The sequence below is a fragment of the Notolabrus celidotus genome, chromosome 11 (genome assembly GCF_009762535.1).
Source record: "Notolabrus celidotus isolate fNotCel1 chromosome 11, fNotCel1.pri, whole genome shotgun sequence".
NCBI classification, from domain to species: domain Eukaryota; kingdom Metazoa; phylum Chordata; class Actinopteri; order Labriformes; family Labridae; genus Notolabrus; species Notolabrus celidotus.
In genome coordinates, this window is record NC_048282.1 from 25,487,448 (window position 1) to 25,514,253 (window position 26,806).

Sequence of the window (26,806 nt, forward strand, 5' to 3'; positions counted from 1 at the left end):
AAATGATGATGACTCAGTTGTCCTTGGTGAGCCAGGTAGGAAAATGCACCCAATTACACTAACAGTTTTCTAACAATAGTTTTGAATTCAGTCCAAGTGGCCACAGTCAGCTAATGGGCGAGTCCTATGGGAAGAGAGGATAATGGGGACATGGGGAGGATTGTATATATTGAGCACCGGACAAACTGTCATGTTAAATCATAAAGCACGCAGTAGCCATGTCGAAAGGGAAGGTTTGGGAGCTGTAGAGGGTCATGATAAAGGAGGACTGTAAAAGAGATAGCGAGTATAGGTTCTCATCTTTCAGTCTAAGTGTACGGCACATTTGTTCATGAAATCTTAAAGGAAGCACAGAAAGTGTTTAAAATAATCATTAGAGATACAAAATCACAATTCTGACTGAATCCTGAAGAACAAACACAGCCCCTTCTGATAAAGGCGACATTTTCAGTAGCCTCAAAAACACTTCAGGGAAAGGCTATTAACAAATTCCTTTAGTTACCAGGGTCACAGAAGTGTACTTCATAATCCACACTGATGCACAAATGTGTGTAGCTGCATTCAGGCATGCGAAAGATCACTCAACCAAAATGCTCTGGGCAGGAAACGTGAGAATGTGTAAAGCAAGCAGAGGAAGATTAAGTTGCGGGCCAACAGCTTATGGGGTGTGATTTGTTTTACTGGATCCTCTACCTGTTATTATAGGTTGATAGGATGTTGCACCATAACAGTAGCTGAAAGGGTATTGAATCTTTATGTTCATTTTAGGATGTATGAGTTTCTAGATGTAATTTTAATGATAATGATACATTATCTTTTACTTCTTCCAGAAAAATATGTTAATAAATGTAAAAATACAACAAGAACAACATGCCTAAATCAGAGTCTCCACAGAAATGTTTTGAGGATTTACAAAATACTTCAGATGTGAAATATATTTAGCCACATGCACACACACATACACGCGCACTTTACTTTTGGAGCATAGCCGTTCTGGCAAGAAAATCTGAGCAGGTCAACATCCACTCAGACAGTATGACTGACTAGAAGTACTTGATAAAAGTGACTCAAACACATCAATAACCTTGTTATCAGGGATTTATTCAATAAAAGGATTGATGTCAGGATTCATCTCTTTGGGAATATGAACACTTCACTCGTCTGTATTTGGCAACTTTTATGAAATGTAAAACTTTGAGGAACAAAAAAAGGGTTGATTTTCTAACTTCTCCTTCAAACATGTGTGAAAAAAAACAGTTCCAGGGTGCTTGATAATTTAGCACCCTTTAGGATAAATCAACTCTAGGAAAGCACAAAAGCTTTCCTCACATCATCAGAAAGAACTTGAGCTATCACTATGTAATTTGAATAAACTATCATCAAAACGATGATTGATCGAAACATGTCTCTTGTGTTTGACATTACAAACTAAGCACCATTTTTTTAACCACAGATAAAGTGAGGGATCTCATCAAAACCAGACTGTGTGATCTTTCTAAATGCTTTGATAACCTGCAGAAACGTTATTGATGGCCTGCTGTGGATTGAGCTTCAGTCCATTTACAGAGTTTGTACTGAGGATGGGAAAAGAAAGCCACGCAGCCCTCGAATCCCTGCTCTCTGCACTCTAAAGATTTGACTTCTCTAGGACTTCTTCTGAATAGCTTTTTCTTCACAATGATAGTTGTGCTCAAAAGCTTTGAGACAGCAGGGTCATCTGGCACTAGTTTTCTTGTAACAGCAGGGTCATCTGGCACTAGTTTTCTTGTAACACTGAGGGTCAATTCAAAGGCTGATGAATCTGCCTTTGGTTACTTAATGGCTCTCAAGTACCTGAAATGGGTTTAGAATAGCTTCTTTAAAAGCCCTGTGAACATTTTTTATCCTGCTATTCAATAAGTCAACTAAATAGTTTGTGCTTGTCGTGACCAAGCAGCAGACATGTTTTTTTCTTTTTTTAATTTGAACTGAGAGTCTACTAGGAGTTATTTTGCCTTGTAAATTTAAGTTCTTGATGTTAATCTGTAGCCTGACATTCCAGTTTCAGAAGTGCTTTATTCCTTTTGATTAAAACTTTTTCACATCAAGACAATAAAAGTCTTTGACGGCAACATAAAGTAATTAGTAGCTTATCGCAGAGCTGACAAGGTTGTGTGTGGGTGGCATAAAGCAGCAGATGAAGTGTAAATTAATCCATCAGCAGTTATAGAAGCTTAGTCCTGTACTTAAGCATGCTGGTGTGTTTTGATATCTCCCGGGAATGACTTGGCTGACGCGTTGTACTGTCATTTGTTTGTCCATACAATACCGTTTACTGTAGTTGTTGAAATAACAGGTCTTAAGCGAAACTCTGGTTTGCAGCACAAAACAATCTATTTATTGAATCACTGTACGAAGTGTTAGACAGCGTCCACAAGTTTTCATTCATTGCACGTACAAACATTTTAGACGCGGTTCTCCATGCCGCCTGCCGACGCAGCGTCACAGCATCCAACGTAACAACGTGACAAGGCAACAACGTGAGAAGGCAACAACGTGACAAGGCAACAACGTAACAACGTAACAACGTGACAACGCAACAACGCAACAACGGTCAAAAACCAACTGCCCTTCCGGGTCAAGACACACATCTGATACACAGGCGGTGACGTACTTTTATACCTGTGCCCTTAATGAGCAAAATGATGACACCTTGGGGCACAATAAACAATGTGTTTCAAAGCTTGACCCAAAACATGAATCTGGCTCTTACAGCAGTTAAAGATACCTGTAATGGGAGCTTTTCACTCTTTTTTTTTAACTTACCATGATATCTATCCTGAAGTTGGTTTAATTAGCTGCAAATTGGACTTTGTTACATGTTATTAGACAAATACTGCTGTTAATCTGAAGTACAAAATCATAATTTTTTTAATGGCAGACATAGGGTCTAAGTCAAAAATGAGCCACAGCGATTGAGAAAAACTGATTCAGGTCTTAATTTTTGTGTCGTATGGCCTGAAGGAAATGATGGTTGTAAATATTTAACTATTAAGATTTGTTTTAAATCACATAGCTCATCTAGTCTCAGTCAGAATTACCTTTCCATTTATTGGTTGAGATGATACCTATTGAAGTCGGTCCAGAGTGTAGAGATGTGAAGAGCAGATGTAAGTCTTAACAATTTGCCCAAAGCACGTTACCACTGCAGAGGTGCCAAAGTCATTCAGGCAAGTTGGTCCAGTTTTCTTGGAAACATATAAGTTCAATCACTGGTTGGTAAGCTTCCTAATCAGAGTCATTGTTTAGCTCCACTTGCTGTTTACACACTTCAAAGCCTCCTTATGTCACTGAAAGGTTAAAAGGTGTGAAAGATGTGCCTGCTCATCCATTAAGTGCTGCTGGAGCTGATTTAGCTTGTAGGCTGCCAATGGCCTTAAAGCAAGTTGAGATGTTTTTAAGATCACTTGATAGAGATGTGTCAGGCCTTGACTAAGAGGAGGAGATCAATGAGATAAAGCCTTGTTGCATGCTCCTGGGAATGACTCCCTACAATCATTACTCATTTCTCCTTTTATGGTGACCTTGTAACTCCTTTATTTTTCTTGTATAAGCTGCTGCCTTATAACTATAGAGAGAATATTGTGTCTTTAATATGCAATCAAAGTCAGTCACTTATGACGAGCACACAGCGTGTTAGGTGTTAATGTCTGATACCGCCTTCTAAAACGGTTAGGGGAAAAAAACACTGGAAGAACGAACGACAAGTGTAACCTTAATAGCACCAATAAGACAGAAAATAGACAGGTATGTTACGCAAAACGTACCTGTTTCTCGATGTTGATATGTCTCCCTTCGCGGCAACAACTTGTTGGGGCGGAAGTTGTCACACCGTCTCTCTGAGTGAGACTGACCAATCAGGAGGCTTCTTGCATCTCTCAGGGGAGGTCCCGCCCATGACAGTTATGTAGAAACGCAAATGCAAAAACTGGAAACGCGAACGCAAAAACTGGAAACGCAAACGCAAAAACTGGAAACGCAAACGAATCTGTGGTTCGTGAGAATAATAATTTTGTTTGTAACAAAAAAAGAGTGGATTTATAAAGATACATTTTTAATCACAAATATATTTCCTTTATTCATAGCATTATTTCATATTTTTCAAATCATAATTTTGTTTGCAAAATTGTTTTTTGTTCTCAAATCCATTATTTTTGATTGCATATTAAAGACACAATATTCTCTCCATATATAACAGTCCCAGTTTCCCTAATTGGAGAGTTCAGGTTATCCATGGCTTGTGGCTTCAGAAAGATCTTAATGAGCTTTTTGGTAGAGCTGTCTCTATTTGATCACATCAAACCTACCATAGACTCAGGGAACCCATTGATGTCAGCCTGGGCATATATACTGGTCTCAACACTCTTGATTTTACTTCAACTTTTTAGTGGTAGTTACTTATTCTTTTATTTATTAATACACTTTTAACAAATACACTACCATTACTAAAGCAAATTGCTTAAACCATTAACCTAAATCATTCACTTACTATTAACTAACCATATAAAACTGTGGGTTCTTGAAGCAACATGAAATGGTGATGGTATGAAAATAAAAACTTCTAGATATCACCTGGTAAAAACCCTAAGGATAGGTCCAGTGAAAAACAGTTAGCTTAAAATTAAGCTAACATTAGCTCAGTCAGTTCACAGTTGATGTAAGCATGTGGTACCATGTGTTTGTGGTCAATTCTTGCTTATTTCTTTTGAATATTTGTTGTGTTTTTTTTTATTTGATTTGATGACTTTATTTCGAACATGTAAAAGTAAAAATACAATAAAAAAAGCAGAAAAGAAGAAAGAGTTATACAAACATACAAAAAAAAAAAAAGAAACTGTTTTAGAAAAGAAACGAAATCAATATTAGCAAGCAGTGAAACAATTTACTTTACATGTGCAAAAAGGAGTAGGAAGAAGTTAAAACTTATCTATTCCTACCCGTCTATTCACTATTTTCTGCCATTATACGAGTGCAATCCACACGTCAAATCTTCATATATTATCCTCATATTTACGCTAACAAACAAAAGTAAACCCCTTGTGATTATATACACTTGTCTTCCTCCTTGTACCTTATGAAAATCATTTATTTGTACTTCTCCTTGAATTGAATTATGTTCAGACATTGCTTTAGTTCCATATTGAGACTGTTCCATGGTTTATTATATATGTAGAAGTCAGAAAGTCCCTCTGTTCCTCAGTATATCGCTGGAAGTAATTCAGGAAACTTATGATAGCATCAGTTAATGAATAAATCTAAGGTCTTGTTAAGGCTTTGCATAGGTGAAATGTAAGAATAGCTGCTTTATAGTTCAGCTAACATAATTGAATGTTCATTTTCTCAGGTTGTTGTGAAGATACAGTGGAAGCATTGTGTATGTTGTATATAATTAAAGGGGTTAATGAAACATTTGAGTTTAACACGTGATCTACAGTACAATTGTATTGTTATCTTGGCTACACTCTGTTTGTTCATGTGATCTGTTTATTATATCTGTTTGCCCAATTTAAACGGAAATATACATTCTCTCATGTGTCTGACTCTCTAGAGCTTTAACTATGTTGCTTAAAATTGATAATCTAATGACAGATACCATGACTGGCTCTTATGTTGTTAGGACTCTAACTCTAAATGATGACTCATTCTGTCACCTGAAGCCTCTTCCTAGAGGAGGGGCGGAGGCGGTGGTGGTGGCGGAGGAGGAGGAGGCGGAGGAGGAGGAGGAGGAGGAGGAGGAGGAGGAGGAAACCTGTGCTCACCCACCCACCACAATCCATCTTCATTGAAGATCATCGTGGAGGACCTTTTAAAGCTACATGCATTCAGTTTGAACTTTCTCGCTATTTAACTTATCTTTTGCTTGACAAGGTTACTACTGCAGTAATACATTTCAAGTGTTATCCTGTTAGATTTTTCCAACAATAAAGTGCAATAAAATAATAATGCAATGTGTTGTTCAGTGTCTTCCCTTTCACTTTAGTTGAAGTAAAATGCATTTAATACAAAAGTATGAAATCAAAATGCAAAAATGTATTACAATTCAACATAAGACATCACTTATGGTAACAAATAATGAGTGACGAGTAATAATGAGTGTTAAAATGTTCTTTTGTCAAGTCAAATATATTTTGTGAACTCATAATTTTGAGTACAGACTGTCTGCTGAATCAAATTAAGGTTCTTTGTTACTATAAACAATTGTTATTAGTTTGTTATGGTGTGAAAAAGTTAAGCTGCTTTTTGTTAAACACATTTTGTTAAACAAATCAACTCCCACGCAAATTCCTTGCAATGTTAACAACTGTAATTTTAGCTAAGATGCTTTTCAGACTGCATCATGAATTGCAAACAATAGGGCAGCCTGTGATTAGCCTGACCATTTCCTCTTTTGAACAACTCAAAATAGAGGGCATCAGAAAAGCAGGGTTTTTTGTAAGAGTGACATGGAACATTATTAAATCATATTATTTATCAGGAGTAAAATGTTGAGTATGCAATAAATTAGAGAATGAATGCACTTGTCCAACATAACTAATTATGTGCTGAGTAGAAGAGCAGGGGGGAGCGGGAGCCAAGAGAGAGAAGCCCTTCAGCTGACACATAAGGAGAGAAACCATCACAGCTCTCCTCTGACATGTAATTATCCAGTAACAAAAGACTTACACGTGATCTGAATCTCATCTTAAGCACACACAAGGGTTTGGCTTCCCTCTGCAACACTTGCCACTCACTTTTTCACACAAGATTTGTGTCTTGTTAAAAGCATATAGTATGTGTGGGAGTTACATCAGGTATAAGGGCAGTGTTAGGTAATGTGTTAGTGGAATACAAATAAGTACATGTGTTAAGTGTGTGTTGTTTCTATAAGGAGAAGAGCGACGTGCTTTTAGAGCCTGAATGCCGTCTATTGAAAACTGACTACAACATCCCTTGTCTAATGATCTTCTGCTGTGGGATGAAAGCCATGGGAATTTCTGCAGCTGGAGTCTCAAGATGCACATTAATGCAATACTAGTTAGTTTTCCTCAGCAGTTGATCTAATGTCACTGTTAAAAATAAATACATTTTAAAAAAGCCAGAAAATTTCAAAAAAATTAAAAAAGATACAAAAAGAACCTTGAAGTGATGCATTTAAGAAAGCAGTGCATCTAACATACATTTGAATGCAATTTGCCCTGTGAAAATAACGCATTAAAATACATGTCATGTCACTGCAGTTATCTAAACGCCTGTGCTGTACTTGTTTCTCAGGCTCCCTCTCTTCAATGAGACCACTGAACAAGATAGCTTTAAGCCTGCAGATTTATTCAAAGGCTAAGTAGTGAGCCACTGGTCATTATCTTTCTCTCCAGCTTCCACAGTAATGTTCTTCAGTCAATATGCTTCAGACTCCTTCAAAGCTGGTTCAGGCTTGAAAGTCAGCACAGTTCTGACACGTCAAAAGAGAGGAGGATGCAGGATGTGGGGGGTGGTACTCAAATGGCATTCTGATGTCCAAAGTGGTGTTTCTAAGTGTGAAATATTGGTGGGACAGCAACCTCCTATACTGATACCAGGGAAACTCCAGTACGTGCGCTACTGATGTTTGGGTTTTTCCTTGTCAGGGGGTCACTCATGTCTCCACAAAACACTGCAGAGCTTGCTTTAACACACACACACACACACACACGCACGCACGCACGCGCACACGCACACGCACACACACACACACACACAAAGTTACTTTTCCTGCTACATGCCAAAATATTTATTCCAATATTCCATCCTTATGAACCAATAAACAAAACTAAGATGCAAACAAATGAAGCCATGATGGCACCACAACAGCCAACAGCAAAAAAAAAACTCCACACTACTGACCACAAAGAAGCGCCCAGATCTCTTTAAGGGGTCCAGATCCTTTTTATGACACAGTCAACACAAGGAGACTCTGGTCCCAATCTACTGTATGTCTATCAGTCCAGCAAAAAAAACAAAAAACAAAAACCAGTATACACACCACCTCCTCAAGGCAGAATAGAATTCAATATAATTTTACTCACTAAAGCTGAGGGCTCTGTTGAAGAAAAAAGCCACACAGCGGCTCTTCCTCTGGGCGAACTTGTCGATGACTTTAAGGTTGAAGTTTGGTAGCTGCTCAATCAGCTGGCATCAGAGGGCATGGTCTAGTCCCAGGCTATCCCATTGTGAGTGTTGAGTGAAAGTTGTAATCGTCTGAACGTTACAAACCATCTGGCCTGTGTGAAGCTCAATGTGATGGTACAGAGTAGTTTCGAGACAGAAAGATGTTTTAAATCGTAGAAACCCGTACTCGCCCTGTACAGCACAGCCTCCGTGTTCATGCTAACTGTAAGCCAACTTTTCTTCGTAAACCGCTCTGCATTAATCCGCAGCTGGTTTCACAGTCTGAGTGATGGGAATACTCATCACTGGACACTAAGACGCATTAATTACAGCTTCTCTTGCAAACTCAGAAATTCAAACTTGTGCTCCAGTCATAATTAACTTCACTTTCAAAAGTTAGCTAGCGTTACGAAGGCGCCCCTCTCCTTGCTGACTATTTCATTGACCATTACAGACAGACAGCCAATCACTGCCAATCCCCTCCAAACACCAATCAACATTCAGATATTACATGACGTATCAATGGGGCTGCCGGCTGCAAACCCCACCTGTCATCTTTTTTTTGTCATCTAAATGAATGCATTTACACTATGCGCATGCATATTACAATTCTTTTATGTGCAATCGTCTATGTGTGCAATACTCATTATCACTATGCAATCACTGTGCACTTAGCTAGACTGTTCTCCACTGTTGTCCCCAGTGGCAGATATTCCAGCTACAGTTGACTCGCATGGTCCTGCTCTACTCTGGGAATCTGTGTTAACCTCTGCAGTGACCCAGCACTTGGTACTTTGGTAATTATTGTGGTGATGTTAATTGTTGATGATGATAATGGAAGGTCTTAAATTGCTTGGTTGCTTCACTGTTGATGTTCCCTATTTTATTTAAAAAATGAAATAAATAAATAAAAATCCTTATTTACTTTTGTGCTTTGCCTTTACACTGCTTGGCAGTACCTGTACCCAAATTGACTTGAAGCACTTTTTTACTCTTACTGATCTTGTTTCCTCTTGTCTAGATCTTTGCTTGTGTTGTTCTTGTTCTCGTATATACGTCGCTTTGCATAAGAGCGTCTGCTAAATGACATAGTACCATTGTATCGTTGTAAGCATAGGTTGTAAGTGAGGGGCTCGCCCCACACCAGCCCCACATTTGCCATATAGCCACCGTAGTTCTGCTATATAGACACGGACTGTATTTTAAAACCGTAGTTTAAAATACTAACAAACATAAAATGCAATTTAGAATCATAATATTTATAGCTAAGAAATTATGGCAGATGTTTCTGTGGCATTAAAAGTGAACTTAATATGTTTGCACAGTTCTTTATGTTGACATCAGGTGGGGCTGATCTGCCCCTAATGACCAGTCACCACTTGATGTCCATCTCTGCTACCAGCCTTCAGGTGATAATCTCAGCTATAGCTTAAATCTAACATTATTTCTTTGGAGTTAGGCCCTGGTCCAGAGACTGATCCAATCACCTTACCAAAAATGGAAGCTTATTTAGACAAGGGATGCGCCACAGACTCCAGTTCTCCTTTGAGAAGCAAAGTGAGCCAAAATAAGCCTCTGCAAGTTTATCCTGAACAGTTGTCCATTCCAGAGGGATCCTCGTCTAATAGATGAAGCCTGAGATGAGGAGACGTTGAATGAGGTTTGCTTTGTAGGGGAATCAGAATAGAAAGGACTTCCACCTGAGCTTCAATTGGTGTTCTAAATTTTTTCTACTCAAGTGCAAAGCTCATCAGTCATCAAAGGCTCTAGTGCTTTGAATTATCTTAAGAAGGTTCCTAGTATTCATTAAAGGCCAGTAGAATGTCAGATTGTGTAGAATCTCGTCCAGTAGCAATCCATTTGATGATCTCCAAACCAATATTTTCTATTGATGCTCAGACTTCTGTTACATTACCCTTTAGTCATTTGGCAATCATAGCCTGAGTTCTTTGTCATGCTGCACTTGAGCAGCAGATGAACATTCTAATTATCAAATGAGCAGTCTTTCTTCTCTGTATTACAGCAAAGGTCACCCTGTTGCATTGCTGTGAGGTCATGTATCATATAATACTGACACATCTGAACTTGTACTCTGCTACAATGCACAAAATTGAGTGCAGCATTTGCATTTCATCGTCTTGACATTGACTCTTTTTGGCTTATTGAGCAAACTTAAGTTATGCTATTGGCAGCCAGTGCCAAAACACAAGGACATGTGCCAGTGTCTAGCTATCAGAGCAAATCTGTAATGCTGTGAAACCCTGGCCAAAGACATGGTCATCGACATCTCTTCAGTCATGTTTCAGCATATTTACTGCCCATTAAAGTATTAAATATTGATTTATTAGTAATGCAGACCTTATTGGGAGATTTAATCTGGTGAAGTGCTTCTGTAAAACATCTATTTGAAGTTAAAAAGCAAGTAGTTTTCTCAAAACGATTCAAGTTTCCATGAGGCATTAGTATCTCTATAAATTGGTATCTATCTCTATCTAGTGGTCAAAGAGGAAAAGGCAGCCAACACAGAACGGGAAAGCTTACTAACTGAAGATATGCGAATAGAATAATCTCTGGTGACTGAGTCAGAGGTGAGTTTTAAATTTAAAATATATGAATCAACAATGTGGAGGTTCATGGGAAATAGGTTTCAAGTTAGTGAAATATTTAACAGATTCAAAATCAGCATCATATGAAAAATCATTCAAAGACTCAAGGCAGCATACACATTTTTTTCAGAATTTTATTCTTTAAATTATTTTATAAAATCTCATTTACATTTCAATATATATATTTATATATATATTTTCACCGATTAACAATTTTGGCTATTTTTCCCTTTCCACCCCCATGTATGCCCGCATATTAATCATAAGGTCCATACCCCTTCACATAGACATTGTGCAGTGATCCTCAGTGCCAAGGTGGAGAGGGGTGGATGGAAGGAGACAGTGGCCGAGGCTACATGTGGGGGTGAGGGAGAGGAGGTTCGGGTTTGGGCCTTGTACAGAGCATGCCAAGGGGGAGGGGGGGGGTTGGGAAATAGGGAATGAAACAAGGGGCTGCCTAACTACACAACCACTGTTAACATCAGTAAGATAACCATACAAAGAGGTAAAGGGAGTATTGACTTCCACAATGATTTGAGTGTGTCTGATGTGGGTTAAACCAATCATGTTCAAATGGCTCAATGTATTCCATGACACAAAATAAAAATAGCTCTTTTTATTTTCCAACATCAGCACTTGATATTCACTGATGGATGTAAAGTAAGCTCCACATCTGATACTCAGCCATGACAGGTCATTTGTTCTTGAAAAGATTAAAACAGTGTCCACAAACTTAGCAGCAGCCCTGAAGACTGTTTAGCCCTTTGTAGTGACCCACACAAATTATCAGTCCACTGATCAGAGTCAAATCCACATCCCAAGGTGTGCGAGTAGGTATCTATGTTGATGATTCCCTTTCAGAGCTTTTTTCATATCTACAAACACGAGGCTAATCTTTAGCAAAACCACAGTTTTGTGTTACACAAACTGTACATCAGGGCAAGCAACATGATTTAGTTTTCTACTCCAATAAGATATTTGTTCTTCATTTGGCAAATATGATCTTGCAACACGGCTCAATACTTCTGAAAGTCATCTTTGTTGCTGGTATGATTTGCAATGAGCATGTTCTAGAAACTCGAATCCTTCCAATGATAAACATCTAAACTATTAAGAAATGCTTCATCAGAAGAAAATAAACAATTGCACGTCATCACTGATACCCAAGTTAGTTAGTGTTGATCCAAGAGAATCTCTCAAAAGCTACATCCCAGTGATATCAAACATCCTTTCAGCATGTTTCGATGATATAGGATGTAAAACATAGAATTCAGTTTGTAAGGGAGGAAATGAACTGAAGTGCAAATCAGGCATCACTTCCTGCAAACACGCCTGTGTTTAAATATCTGTAAAGCACAAAAAAATGCAGAACGACTTCAAGTCAAAACATAGTCATAATGAAAAGATTAACATTGAGCACATAGTGTATATGTTGGCTTTTTAAAAAAAGTGTGACTTAATGCATAATTCAGTTAATATGCATGTAGATGATATGCTTGTTTGTGATGGTTAATTCATTAATAATTAAAGAGCAAACAGAGACACAACACATCATAGGAAACATCAGCAGTAAACAACAGGAAACAGGTGGGTCTTCAGCTTTGCTTTAAATACATCAACAGAACATGCTAACCTAATGTCGACAGGGAGACTGTATGTGTTTATTTTTCCTATTACTCTGAATGCCTTCCTTAGCTGTCATGGAACAAGCCATGTATATAGTCAGGCAACACCATGTTAACCTACAGGCTTGTTTAGCAAAGAACAATAAAGCAACTTCACTGATAACTTAAAACACATTATGATAAGACAGCTGAATTAGCTTAAGGCATTTCATGGTTATTCCTGGCAGAACAAAAAGGCTGCAGTCACCTAAACGCTCTGTCAAAATAACCCAGAGTTAGAGTCCCCTTTAAGAAATGTGATTTAAAATTAGCCCTTGGTGTCTATCAACTGCAATTTACTGCATTAATTATCCTTTGTAGAGAGAACCAAAGTCTAATCACTAAAGCTCACATTAGATTTCATGACACTCCTTTTAGATGTTAACAGAGTTTATTTACACGCGGCACATTGACCCTTTACATGCTTCATTAATTACTGACTGGAATTGAAATAACTGGAGTTTCCAGAGTCAGTGGTAGAAGCTTGCTTTGGTGCATGACCAAATTTGTGTAAGCATCATGCTCCAAATCACCCAAAATCAAGGGCCTTAGAAAATGCTTTTATGATCTGAGAACAAACCAAAGACACAGGGTGATAAAACACACCAATAACTGGGACAGTCACGGCCAAAAACACACTGATATGATCAGTGTGATAACTGATAACATGCCAGTGTGCTGATTTTTACTGATATCATTTGTTGATGTGTCAAAACAGGCAGCTTTCGCAAAATCTGACAACTTGAATGTTCTTAACTCGTTATAAGAAAGACGTCAATTAGACTCAAGGGTCTTTTAGAACCAATAGTCTATGGCAGTGTTAAACTGTACTGCCAAGATGGTTGTGAGGTTTGTTCCTTTATGTTGTCCATAAGAAAAAAATAATCAGTGACAACTTTCAATACAGTGCAATCCAGTATTTGATTAACATCTTTCTAGCTGTTGCAATGAAACTTCACTTCGGTGCTGAAGAAAAACTACTGTTGGGTCTTTGTATTAGATTTTGTTTGATGTACGAGGGGTCTGTTTTTTCTATACAGTCCCTGTGTTTACAGAAGCTGTGCCGGTATTGTGTCAGGAAATAAATAAACTCTGTGAACCTTTAAAAGTGGCTAATTTTTTGGATCAAAAGAAAGGAAAGAAAGGACTCCTCGGATTGTAGGCCTAAATCAAGAAACAAAGCAATACAGTATTTTTAGGTTTCTACTGTAAAACCACATTGTTTGAAACAGAGTGTTTCAACTGAAGCCATTTGAGGTAGACAGAAACCATGTCAGAGATTACACTTTCACACCGTCAAAAACGGATCAAAAAGGCTCACACACTGTCAAAGAGCGGTAATCACTTGATTCGTGTGATCAAGCGTGCAACTTCTGGAAAACTTTGCCAGAGCCTGACATTGAACCACATGATCTGGTGAGGGTGCACTACAACATCATGAGCAATGGTGACTTAAGGAGTGTAATGAAAGGGGTTGGCTGGAAGGGGAAGCTGGAACTGACACAACGCAACAGGCTTTTTTTTTGTTTGTTTGTTTTTTACCGGAAAGGAGTCAACGGCAAAAATCTTCAAAGTCCCTAGTCAACAGCAGCCTCTCAACTTCAGCCATAAAACCAGAAACAGTTCAGGGTTAATTTACAAGGCATAATCTTTTAAATAGAATATATGGCATCTGACCATTGTCTCAGTATGTCCTTTTAAGAGAACTCTCACCCCAGGTCCACTAACATAACTATATACCCCAAAAATCCCAATGATAGACCTCATGCCCATTTAACAGTCTCACATTTTTCTAGAGAATAGAGATTAAAAATATATACTATTGACTTATTAACTTCCAGTGTATTTTTTCTCTGTTTTCTCTACTATTCTTCAAGTTTAAAAAGATCTCCTTTTTCACAATGCAAGCTTAGGTCTTTTCTACACATACACACTCACACACACACACTCTCATACACACATAAATATTTATATACTGTATATATATTTATATTTATATACTAGAGGAATTTTTAGCTGAGGAGGCAAAGTATATATGTCATTTGGATGGAATTCATTCAAAATGAGAAGGAATTAAACTCTTTTTTTCCAGTTTCCCTTTTAAGAAGGACAACATTTGAGGAATTCGGGAAGCGCTACAACATCACGTGACTACTCGAGAGCAGGTAGCAGGGTAAAAGAAAGAAGAAATAGATAAAAAGGCCTGAACTTGTACAAGGCAGAGAGATGGGCGGACGATATGGCTCTCTGTAGCATGTGCATTCCAGGGCCCTTCTAACAGCCGGAGAAAAATGTACAAAGTTCAAGAGTGAGTAAGAGAGAGCAAAAGAGCATCAGATAACAGGGTAGATAGAGAATGAGCTGTTTTAACGGGAACAGAGTTAAAGCAATAGTGCAAGACTACGCAGCAGGGTTGAGAAAGGGGACTGCGAGGGAGAAACAAACAGATTTATCGGTACACCAAGTGAGATATGGTGCCAGATTTGAAGTTAAGCTGATGGTTGGGGACAAAGCTGTGCTGGGGATTCTTTCGCGTGCACATATCCTTTGCATACAAGCCCATGCATGAGTCACATGACACTTTAGAGCAGTTCACACAGGTGTGTGATGCACCCGGCTTGTTGCAAAACCCGCATCGCGATCCCCCCAAGCCTATTCGATCACTGCTGCCTCCCTTTGGTGTTGTCAAGGCGACAGATTTGCTTGGAAATAGCTTAGTGGACATGAGGGGTTTCTCCACCATCTGAGGGTGGGGGTGAGGGTGGGGGTGAGAGTGTGAGTGAGTCAGTGTGAGGGGGTGTGGATGGAGATGCGAGTGGGAGTGTGTATTAGAGTAGACGGAGAGCTTTTCCTTGACTGGAATGTATCCATCGAGGGGCCGCGGGGATTTGGGATGGTAGTCCTGGAGGCCGCAGCAAGGGGAGGGGTCCACATCATGACAGGAAGAACAGAGGATCATGTCACACCTCTGGCAGGATGCCATGGAGGAGCATCCCAGCCCACAGCCCTGACACTTCACACTACCGTGAGCTTTGAGCAACCATGCCTCCCTTACATCCCGGGGCTCTCTGGATGGAGGTCGAGAAGAGATCTGCCTCCCTCCCATCCCCGTACCGCCCCTCTCCGTGTACAAGTCGATCTCATCCAGGGACGACAGGTGGTAGGAGGTGTACGCATCAGCTGGGGGAGGTGACTGAATCGGGGAGAAATCCCCAACAGTGCTATAGGAAGGTGGACCTGCCAAGGAGAATAGCGATGCTGAGTTGCAGGGTCTGATGATCTCATCCTTCATATCCTCCTCTGCATCCACAAACAGAGGCTCCTTTCTCAGACTCAACGAGGCCTTTAACACAGGCTTGCTTACAGCGGGATGCCAGTGTCCAGCTCCATCTGTGACATCCACAGATTTAGACGGCCGGCTACCTCGCCTCAAGTGGTGGGCATGAGGTCTCTCTATATCCAGGGGCCGCACCGACAAACGAGCCATATCCGCCCCAAGGCTGTCGCGTCTACGAAGCGCCTCCGCACAGCCAGCCGCGTCATCTCTGCAACCTCTGCGGAGTTCCAGGGCCTCCATCTCTGAGGCCGAACCACGGGCCAGAGCCACTACCTCTCCCAGGAGACGGCACTCCGCTTGGGCCAGGAAGAGCTCAAACGCCAACTGGCGGAGATGATTTGTGCCACCTGGGTGCTCCTGCAAATGAAACTGTGAATCGTGGTCACAGGCGTAGCCAATAGTGCGCATTAGAGCTCGGAGTTCAGCATCAGTAATGGCAGATTGCAGGTGATACACGTAGGGGCCGGTGAAGGTCTGTAAGAAACAAGAGTTCATCAGTGTCAGTGATTTCAAACACTTTAAATATATCCTTCAAAATCTAAAACTGAACATACAATTGTTCTCATAGAGTACAGTTCAAAGTATAAGTTTCTTGTTTTGCTACTGTGTTTGCAAACATTATAGAATAATGCTTAAATTTTTGTAAAATATGAGAAAGTAAAAGTTCTTCTACAAATTAAATAAGATAAAGGTGTACACTACCAGTCAAAAGTTTGGACACACCTTCTCGTGCAATGGTTTTTATTTATTTTAAATATTTTCAACATTGTAGATTAATACTGAAGACATCAAAACTATGAAATAATCTGGTTTTGCCATAATATGGATTACAACAGTAGTCAGACAGGGCTATCCATTGTGTGCAAACCCTACCTCTGAACAACACAACTGATGGTCTCGAACACATTAAGAAGGCAAGTCAGTCTACAAATGAACTCTTAACAAGGCTCATGTTCATTAGAAACCATTCCAGGAGACCACTTCATGAAGCAGACTGAGAGAATACCAAGAGTGTGAAAAGCTGTCATGAAGGGAAAAAGGGGGATACTTTACAGCATCTAAAATACAAAACAACTTCTGTTTTGTTTAACACTTTTTTGTTAATTAAATAATTCCATATATGTTCTTTCATAGTTTTGATGCCTTCAGTATTAATCTACAGTGTTTCAAATAATTAAAATAAATACAAACCCTTGAATGAGAAGGTATCTCCAAACTTTTGACTGGCAGTGTATACAGAGATTGGTTCATTCATACAGTGAATATGCACTCCTGGATACAATTATTTTGGTTACTACAACAGAACATTTTAGTATCTAATTTGGTTTACATCAGCTTGGAACACTGCTTAAGATAAGCACAGCTTAACAAGTATATAAACCCACCTTTATACATCTGAACTCCTTTTTCCAGGGGAAGAGCAAGAGGTTGGTGCAGATAGTTTCCAATGTGCGAAAGGCTCTCTCAAGACTCCTGAGGTTTCCTCCTCTCTGGCAGCGCAGAGAACTCTCCAGCACTTCATAGAAACGCACCATCCTGAAACGCTGTCCTGGATCTGGCTGATAGGCCCCAAGCAGGGCTGTAGCCGTGGAAAGTAAGGCCTCGCTGTCCTTGTATCTCCCTCTGTCCCCTTCTGGTGCATTCACACTCCTTGGCCATTCTCCTCCACCCTCCAGGCGCCTCTCCAGTGCTGTCACATACCTCCGAAATAGGTCCTCTTTTAATTTGGCATCCATTATCGACAGCAGACTATCAGTCAGCTGTTACACTTTTCTGAGAGAGCCTCACCCCTTTTAGCATACCCTGCACCTGGATGCCACATTCAAGCACCATTTTTGGACACCATAATTTACTGCACAAGCTGGCACACACTCAAGGCTAGTAAAGTTTTGGACTGATGACAGAGGAATAAGACTTTGAGTCCAATTAGCAGCACATCCTCAGAACAAGTGATGCGGTAGTCTTGTGCTTTCAGTTGGCGTAGCTAGGCTGCAGCCTGTAGGGATGCCTTCTTACAGGCATCTCTGGTATTGGCTCAAAGCCTTACTTGTTTCAAGACAAACAGGCCTATGTCGTGCAAGGTGATGTCAGGAGGAGCTTCTTCTTCTTCTTCTTCTTCACGCTCTGTTAATGCAGAGTTGCATTAATAGAGATGCGGAGTTCAAGGTCACTCATCTTGAAGAAACATATTTGATGGTGCAATTCTTCTTCTGTCTCCAAGCTGTAATGACACAGAGGAGCTTTTTTTTGAAAATGGAAATATCATGCACACACAAATAGAAAAGCAACGGTGACCAATTTCCCACTCCCTGATTTAACCAGTGTTAAAATACTACTCTGTAGAGACATTTCAAATGTTAAAGTTAAGAGAAGGCAGTGTGAAGTCACCATTACTTTAGAGACGGTGCCAGTGCCCTGAGTGGGAGGATGGGAGGCTGCATCGTGTGGGCTGTTACATACTGTCCATTATTCTCATGCTGTATGCTACTAAGGAAAACAAAAGGGAGGTACAGTTTACATAACCAGATTCGGAACTCTCTGTTTAAAAGCCTTTTGTCACTATAGTTCCAGTTTGCGCTAGTGAGTATGCTGGGATGTTACGTGCGTGAGGAACACGAGTCTGTACTCAGCTGAAGTGAGCCAAAAATCGACTTAAGCGTGAATGGATTTGTATACACATGAGCCTAAAATCTGTTCTGATGATTGAAAAGCAGCAGATGAAGGATCTGGCCGGCGGCTATGTCAGCTTCCTCGCCTTAGCCAGCATCCGTTCAGCGAGCTAGCAAGCACCATGCCTCTTAGCTAACAACATCATCATCATGTATTAGTGATTTGGTTTCACAGTCACATTAGAGTTTTGACGAAAATCAGATCTGAGGGCAGCTTAGACGTGAATCCTTTATGAATCTCAAACCTGACTCGATGCTGTCACTGGTATGGGCCCCCAGCTGAGCAGAAGCTAAGCAGTGAACGCCCATTTCAGCGCAGCTGGCTAGCTAGCATTTGATTTAGCTAACAGGGCGGTAGATAGAAATCTTTGGCGATTTTAGCGTCAGTTACCAGGATTTATGCCGGCACTGTGGCATGGCTCTACTGCGACTGTGTATAATTCTACTTCTTCTCATACATTAAACCGCTATCCAGGTTGAAACACTTACAACTGCAAACCTTACCTTTAACAAGTGCTAGCCGTGACTAGCTACACCTCCTCAGCTGTAGGAAATTCCCATTATCGGAATGCGCATGCGCAGAGGTCTGACAGTTCATCAGCATCAGGGTCCCACGTGCTGTTGGGCAGAGATTGTAGGATGCAGAGCAGAGCCTACCATCACCATCATCACCATCATCATCACCACCATCAGTATCCCAAATGTTAAATTATTTGGGTTAAATAAATGGACTGTCTTTTAAAAAAAAAAAATAGGTCGTGCTTACAGTTTGGCGTCGCCTTAGGTCAGTGCACATTAAAAAAATAGATTCTAGCAAGAGTCCAACAGGATTATACAACCAACAACAACAGCAAACTGCCGTCTATGTTTTTGGAGTCTGTTTGGTGATGTGTATTGGCTTCTTTGCACCCCCAATTTTTTTGTATTTTTCACTTCTAGACTGTTCACATCTGAATCGCACTGTTTTTTCTCACACGGAGTATGTTTTTTCAATAACCTGGTGCAATTTATCTGTACAATAACATTACTATCTATTCATCAGGTGGAAGTGTACATAGTGTGTATATAGCTTTAATATTTGCCATATTTTATTTTATTCTATTTTTAATTTATTCTATTTTATTTTATCATTACCAGTATTATTGTTATTATATTTTTAACTAAGTGCATTGTTGTATTCCCCTGTCCCGTGTTTAAGCTGCTGTAACAAAATATTTTCCACCAATGGGGGATCAAATAAAGTATATCTTATCTTATCATATATCTTGAATTTTAGTGAGCTTATGCACATCATTCATTCATACATGTCACTACTGAAACATGTTTAATACTGCCTGTAATAATTACTATTTAATCAATTTGTAACATTTGTATTTATCTAAATTCCATTTGTAACATTGTATATATCTGAATTGTATTCTATATTTATTCATCTATTTTTATTTTTACTTATAATTTTACTAATTGTAATTACTATATATATATATATATGTTTATATATTTTTGATATATATATATTTTAAATTTTTACTGATTTTTGTGTACTTATGTATGGGTTGCTGCAACAACGGAATCCCCCCCCCCCCCCCCCCCCCACCAAATGTATTGACATTTTATAGAAAAAAAGTAATAAATGCTTAGAAACTTTAAAATTCTTTGCAGTCTAAAATCAGTGTTCTACTTGTTAAAATGTCTGTATTTTGACGTTTACTCAATATTGAATTGGTTGTCCACAGTTTAGATGCAACATCTTGTATTATTATTATTATTATTATTATTATTATCATTATTATTTTTATCATTATTATTATTATTATTATTATCATTATTATTATTATTTGTATTATTATGTGTTGTACTCAGACTGTATTATTACTGTCAGCGACAAACTCCGCCCAATCACATAACGAAGAAGAAGAACACGGTGACGTCGTAACGTTGTTTGGGGGACTGTCTGTGAAGAAAAGAAATGGCGATGCTCGGAAGCTTTAGCACAGCACAGCACAGGAAAAACGTCTCTGACGGGAGCAGCGACGTTTCAGAGTTTGTCTGTCCAGTGTGTCTGGAAATATTTGACAGTCCTGTAACAACACAATGCGGACATACGTGAGTATTAAGCTTTATATTTCGATCGTTCCCCTCCTACCCACGTCTACGACTAATGGTCCAATGTTACTGGGTAGATTTAACAGAAAGAAATGCATGTTTTTAAAGTTGTCGTGCCACCAAAGTCTCAAAAACAAAAGCCAGGTGCTCTCCTGCTTTTAATGTGTTATGAAAATGCTTCTTTATTCACTTGAATATATGGTAAAAGCAGTATCAGCCTGCTAAATCAGTTTCAGTTTTGTTTACATCAAAGAGGAGGCCTCGCTTGGGAGTTGTAGTTTAGAATGGCACCACACTGACTAAGCGAACCTGTTCATAAGACTACAAGTCCCTGCGCCCCCTTGAGGTAGGGACTTTCCATCGGATTTACAGGAAGCTGTAGTTGAGGAGCTTTACAGGGATCTTCCAGCCGATGGTTTCTTGCATTTCATTAGTTGCAAGCCTATAAATAGCTTGATAACGTGTAACATGTTTTTATGATTCCTGTCACCAGACGCTAGGTGTAAATAGAAACAGTTCCAGTGTATCCCCCTTTAACTGTTCCCTTACCTATCTCTTGCCAGGTTCTGCCAGAGTTGTTTGCAGGAGTGTTTGCGTCCACAGAAACCTGTTTGTGCTGTGTGTCGGGCAGGACTGGGTCAATGGACTAAAGCTGCAGAGCTAGAGGCGGTCATTCAATCATCTGTGGCATCTTGCAAGGGATGTGGAACTCAGGTATGTTTAGTTTCTGGGTGAAACCTATCACACTCATGGGAGTCATCTTTGATTACTGTGCAAAGCCACATATGCAACTCTTAATTGATACTGAGTTTACACTTCTGGTAAATGTTTATTTTAGGTGCACCAGTAGTTACTGATGTGTGATTTCTCGCTCTTCAGGTTGGCCTCTCCCAAATGAGAAGCCACACAGCTGCCTGTACAAAATATCAGGAGTACATTGAGGAGGGAGTGAGGACTACTGCCCAGAACCAGCCAGCCATCATCAGGTACATTTATGGGTTATCAGTAAAACAGACCTGTGTTTGAAATCACTTCTTCATTACATATTTATGTTTCTCCAAAAATCAACTAGCAATCTGTTAAAAGGATAGTCACTTATAGGTAGGATTGCACAGGGGTGTAACATTTCCGGTAAATTCCAGGAAAGTTTCCAGTAAATTTCCATGGGAAGTTAAGCTGGGGAATTTTGAAAATATTCCATATTGGGAACTTTCCATGGGAATTATAGGAATGAATGGGAATTGAGATATCATATCCAAGCATCATTTGTTTTGTTATAAGCAGACATCCATCCAAAATAATACAATTAAATCAGATTTATTTGTAAGTAGAACTTTACAAAGTGTTAAATATTTGATTGAACAATCAATTCTTTCATTGAAAAACAAAAACATAAATGTGGAGTTAAATACTACTCATCACCCTGACCCAACCCATTCAAAAATTAACAGAAATGCAATCCCAACAAAGTCCCATTCAAAATGTTAAATGAAAAGAGCCCCTCTCCCTCCAAAAAGTCCCATTCAACATGCAAATGAAAAAGCATCTTCCCTCAGGCTTCTCAAGCCTCTGCAAGATTCTAGACATCATCTGTGCATGTCATTGAGGAGTAGCATAGATATTCAACTGTACCTGCATGAAATCTAGTTGTTTTATTCAGGATTATGCTAAAATACATTTTCCCCAACTATATTTAAGTTCCATATTAAGAGCCAACCTTCAATTTAGTAAATTCCTGGTTTATTCCTGTTTATTCTATAAATTTCCGTTTATTCCCATACATTTCAGTTAATTCCCATGGAACGTTTCCAACTTTGAAAATTCCTGGAATTTTGCAACCTTTCTTATGGGTAAAGTGTTGTATAACCTTAGAGACCAGATCAAACATTATTTTATATCAAAGCATCACTTATTCTGTTTTGTTGTTGTTAATGTGACTTGGAGAAGAAAAGGTTGAATTTTCCAAGCTGCTGCAGTGTGTAGTCCATCCATTTAATACCTAATTAAAAATTGAAAGACTGTAAATACACTTAGTGGCAATTACAGAGTGATTTCAGACACAGCTCAGGATGTCACTGAAAGCACAGCTCTACATTAAACGGGGATGGGCGACTAAAAGTGCGCCCTTTTAACCTAAAGGAAGACTGTGGTACTTTTCAAAAGGAGTCTTACTTTAATAGATGATAAGGAATGCATTATGTTCTCACTATCTTTGCAGACATCTTAAGATACCCCCCACTCCACTGGAATTAGTGTCAGTCTGAAGTGGCAAGGACACATACATCTTACACTGGCTGATATAAAAACAGATCCATGGTTGTCATGAGGTTTCATTCCTCCTTTACAAACAATCAGCCTGCAGACTGCACTCAGAGTTTCTCAGCAGTGCAAAAGACCAAGATGTCTACAGTTCCCATCATTTAGATTCCATAATAATTTTGTGTTTTATTTAGGTTGTTAACAGATTGAATCTCATTATTTCTTTTTACTTTATCAATAATGAATCAGTTATTTTCAAATGTTTTAATTGTTAAATTGGCCAATCATTCAAAAGTGAGAAGCAGAAAATAAAAAATGAATAATGTATTGTACTGTATAATATATGTAGCTGACAAAACTGTATCGCTAGCTGGAGTCCCGGCTTACACGTGTCTCCCTGTTGCATCCAGAGCAAGCATCCACTTGTGAGCCGTTGTATTTTGTAAAAACTAAAACAACTTTATTTTGATGTTCCATCAGTGTTACAAATCCAAAAAATTTAGCAGATGATGCAGGATTCCATTATAATAAACAAAATTCTAACGGACATGGTAAAAAAAAGGTGCAACTCCAAACCAGTCTAGCTTCCCCTGACCCCTCCCACTGTCTGTGCCACACAAAATCTATATTAAAGAGACAGTGTCTTCTCATCAAAAAATGAACTAAAATTGTAATTATAACTCTTACATGCTTTACCACAACAATTTCTTAACTATACTAATACTAAATAAATCTATAAACAGCCATTAATTGCCTGAAACACTACTTTGCCCCATACAATGTAAAATATGCTACATCTTGTGATTCATGTTTGTACTTTCTGGTGATGATCAAGACAGGGTTTCTACAGAGTTGTTGCGTTGTGTAAAGCCTGATTTGTACTTCTGCGTAGAATCGACGGCGTAGGCAACACGTGTACGTCCATGTTGCTCCTGTACCTATGGAGAGGCCAACACATATAGCCAAAGCGCACCTCCTCTAAAAAGTAAAGATGCATCGAATCGAAGCGGAACGCAAGCCTTGTGATTGGTCCGCTCGGCGGCATTGTATTTCCTGCATTAACACATCGGCCATGTATTTCATCTCCTCAGATGAGCCCTCTCTATTCTTCCCTGTAATCAAGTCTGTATGATAAACAGCAACATGTATCAGCTATAAATTAACACAATAAGCTCAGAATCGCTATGAAAAAGTAAACAGTAAACGTAGCGGGCTGGAAACAGGTGACTCGACTACCAGAGAGACCACACTTCCCTCAAGTGTTTCGTCAGACTATTGCTGTGCGACACGGACACATCAACGGACAAGTATGTGGTGCTCACGTCCGTGTCAGCCTCTGCTGCGTAGGGGTGACGCAGAAGTATAAATCAGCCTTAACTGATCAGGTAGTGACCTCAAAAGTTAATTTCACCCCAATAAATTGGGTTGATTATGTCAGACAACAGCTATTATTTTAGTTAAGATCTTCTGTCATAGGATGTTTTTTCCATTACAGTGTTGGTAGAAAGAAGCATAAAATAAAGAATCATAACTTTTTATTTCTGTTTCTGCTTAATTCACACAGCCCTGTGCCAAACCGCTACACCTTCACCTGCCCATATTGCAACTGCCAGAACCTCGATCAGGATGGCCTGGTTGAACATTGCACCTCTCAACATTCTCGCGATACACGCCAAGTGGTAAAAAAAAATATCTGCACTGCAATGTGAATTCAAGGAATCTCTGTTTGGAAATATTTTGCCCTGCAATGTTTGGATCTGTCTAGGGTTGATTGTTCAAAGCTTCTTTCTTTTCTGTTCAGGTGTGCCCAATCTGTGCCTCAATGCCATGGGGGGATCCTAACTACAGGAGTGCTGACTTTTTCCAGCACCTAAAAATCAGACACACCTTCTCCTATGATACATTTGTTGTAAGTCGAAGCTCAGTGCAATCGGGAGTTTCCTGTTTTTGAGATGATCATGTTCGTGTGTTTAATGGTTCTGCTTCCTTCTCTCCTTCCACCCATGTCTTTGCAGGATTATTCCACAGATGAAAACACAATGATTCAAGAGGCTCTACAGCGCTCCCTATTGGACAACTGATGAGGGAAAACAATCCAACAGAGGGGGAATCCAGTAAAGTGAAGTGGTGGAGATGTGGTGATGGGAAGTCTCACGAGAGCAGAACAACACACTGTATCATTCACCTATTATATGGATGGTGATACTCTATTATTATTGGTAATCAGTTTCACAGGGAGCCAGTCTTGTAATTACTATGAATCTAAAAGCTTATACTCAAAAAATAAACCACGCAATATGTTTACAAAACATATATTGTACTGTCTGATTAAGTAATGATACACTGTTTCTGGTGTGGAAAATCTTGGATCATCCCTCCTCTCAGTTGAGTCTGTAGACATTTAGTTTGAATCTCTATAAGACTTTGTTAGTTAAAGCAGCTTGTTCATTGATGACATAGTGTCATATGGGTACAAAGTTCCAAAGTTGTAAAACAAAAAAATCCCCAGTTGTCAGTACTTGATGTTCTAAAAGGGTTTGACCACTGGGTGGCTGACTGTCGCCTGTAAACTACAAACTTCAATCTTTGAAGTTGTCAAGTAATATGAACAATATGTAATAATCAAGATAAGAGTGACTCAGCATGTTTCACTCTTCAAAAGAGGATGAAGTTTTAGTTTAGCAGATGGAAGTTTCGTTTTTTTATGCTCTTTGTTGTGATGTTTGTGTGAGAGAGTGTGTGATCATTCTGTTATCAAAGATCTACTGGAAAGAATAATTCATATGAGGGTCAAACAAAGCCGGATATGGCTGTTTGCTTTGTTTTAATGTTTATCCCTTATGTCTTTGTGCCTGCTGGTAGATCTTGTTTCTGACTTCCAAATCTATAGGGCTAATCGTCAATCTACTGAACCAAATGATGCAAGTAAGGTTTCATCAGTGTGTCATATTGGTCACTTATGTGATTTTTCTTTCAGCAGGAAAATATGTGCATGTTCTATGATGAACATAGGGGGGCAGTAGAGTTCCACCACTCTGGCTGTAGTATCTAAGGTTAGAGTAGGGTGATTTTTTTTTTTTGCAGTTGAAACTGAGTATTCACATCCTTACTTTTAAGCAGTGTGATGGTGGCTTGAATTAGAGTTCAAATGTAACATTCTGTATCATGTTTTTTCATGCCCAGTGTGTCTTTACTGCTTCACCACAGAAAAACTCCAGTTTGCTGTCTCTTATATTTTTTAAGATCACTGCCAACAATTCTGAAAATTAAAAACTTCACAAAGTTACAATTTTTTGTCTCCCAATCTGGAAGCATGTTAAGAAACAAGACATTTAAATTGACTTTGCTTTGTTTTTGCTGTATGTTTTATTCAACTGTTTCTCTTTTATTTTGTAATGGTTTTGTTTTGCGATGACTAGCATTTGTCACCAATACACCATTTAGTCTTAACACACAGTTGCGTTATATTCGTCCTTTACCAACAGGTAAATAAAAGTTTATCCACCCAGATTGAGTAGCTCTAGAGCAAAACCGTATTGCCTTTTCATGTGTAGTCTGTGGTGCCACTAAGCCCTAGGTGTTCGTTTTCCTCTCCAGTAAAAATGTGTAATAATTTTGTATGTGTACCTCATGTATAATGACGTTTTTTTCCTTCCTCAATATATCTCTCATTCTCTTTGTCAGCCTTGCTGTTAGGAGGTGCTAAATCCTGATAAATTAAAGCTCTTTAATTATTTAAACCCTGGCCCCAGAAATCAGGTGCAGTGATTTATACCTGTGTGTATGAGACGTGTGGGGGGAAGAAACAACAATCGCTGCTTTGATGGATGACCTCAGTGAGAGAGAGTGTGTGTAAGAGAGAGAGAGAGAGAGCAGTTAAAAGGAAGGTAATGTGCATGGTGCATCAATCGTTGTGGGTTTGCTCAGCTGTCATAATCAGGCAAGAGGTAAAAAGGTGCGTGTGAGAAAAGGCATCTAAATGTGGAATATATTAAATGTGTT

General features: G+C 39.2%; 2 protein-coding genes across 3 annotated transcripts; one reads left to right on the forward strand and one right to left on the reverse strand.

The window, feature by feature from the left end:
* Nucleotides 1-11,370: 11,370 nt before the first annotated feature.
* spata2 (spermatogenesis associated 2) lies at nucleotides 11,371-19,030 on the reverse strand. 2 transcript variants are annotated; one of them, XM_034696571.1, is made up of 4 exons: nucleotides 18,944-19,009; nucleotides 18,165-18,257; nucleotides 17,156-17,991; nucleotides 11,371-16,244 (listed from the first exon to the last, which is right to left on the reverse strand). In XM_034696571.1, exons 3-4 carry the CDS (start codon nucleotides 17,504-17,506, stop codon nucleotides 14,883-14,885), a joined length of 1,713 nt encoding a protein of 570 aa, XP_034552462.1. In that variant the 5' UTR covers nucleotides 17,507-17,991; nucleotides 18,165-18,257; nucleotides 18,944-19,009; the 3' UTR covers nucleotides 11,371-14,882. The 2 variants fall into 2 exon arrangements, with proteins under 2 accessions (XP_034552462.1, XP_034552461.1); XM_034696570.1 differs by lacking the exon at nucleotides 18,165-18,257 and having other exon boundaries at nucleotides 18,944-19,030.
* Nucleotides 19,031-20,358: 1,328 nt separating this feature from the next.
* On the forward strand, nucleotides 20,359-26,549 carry rnf114 (ring finger protein 114). Its single transcript, XM_034696538.1, has 6 exons — nucleotides 20,359-20,545; nucleotides 21,109-21,259; nucleotides 21,425-21,531; nucleotides 24,369-24,483; nucleotides 24,606-24,713; nucleotides 24,820-26,549. Exons 1-6 carry the CDS (start codon nucleotides 20,409-20,411, stop codon nucleotides 24,883-24,885), a joined length of 684 nt encoding a protein of 227 aa, XP_034552429.1. The 5' UTR covers nucleotides 20,359-20,408; the 3' UTR covers nucleotides 24,886-26,549.
* Nucleotides 26,550-26,806: the final 257 nt, after the last annotated feature.

Coding starts and splice junctions, on each gene's coding strand:
- spata2 (XM_034696570.1), bottom strand. CDS start 17,506: ATGGATGCCAAATTAAAAGAGGACCTATTTCGGAGGTATGTGACAGCA. Junction 16,245..17,155: donor AGGAGTTCAGATGTATAAAG/GTGGGTTTATAT, acceptor TGTTTCTTACAG/ACCTTCACCGGCCCCTACGT.
- rnf114 (XM_034696538.1), top strand. CDS start 20,409: ATGGCGATGCTCGGAAGCTTTAGCACAGCACAGCACAGGAAAAACGTC. Junction 21,260..21,424: donor GCAAGGGATGTGGAACTCAG/GTATGTTTAGTT, acceptor CTCGCTCTTCAG/GTTGGCCTCTCCCAAATGAG. Junction 24,484..24,605: donor CTCGCGATACACGCCAAGTG/GTAAAAAAAAAT, acceptor TTTTCTGTTCAG/GTGTGCCCAATCTGTGCCTC.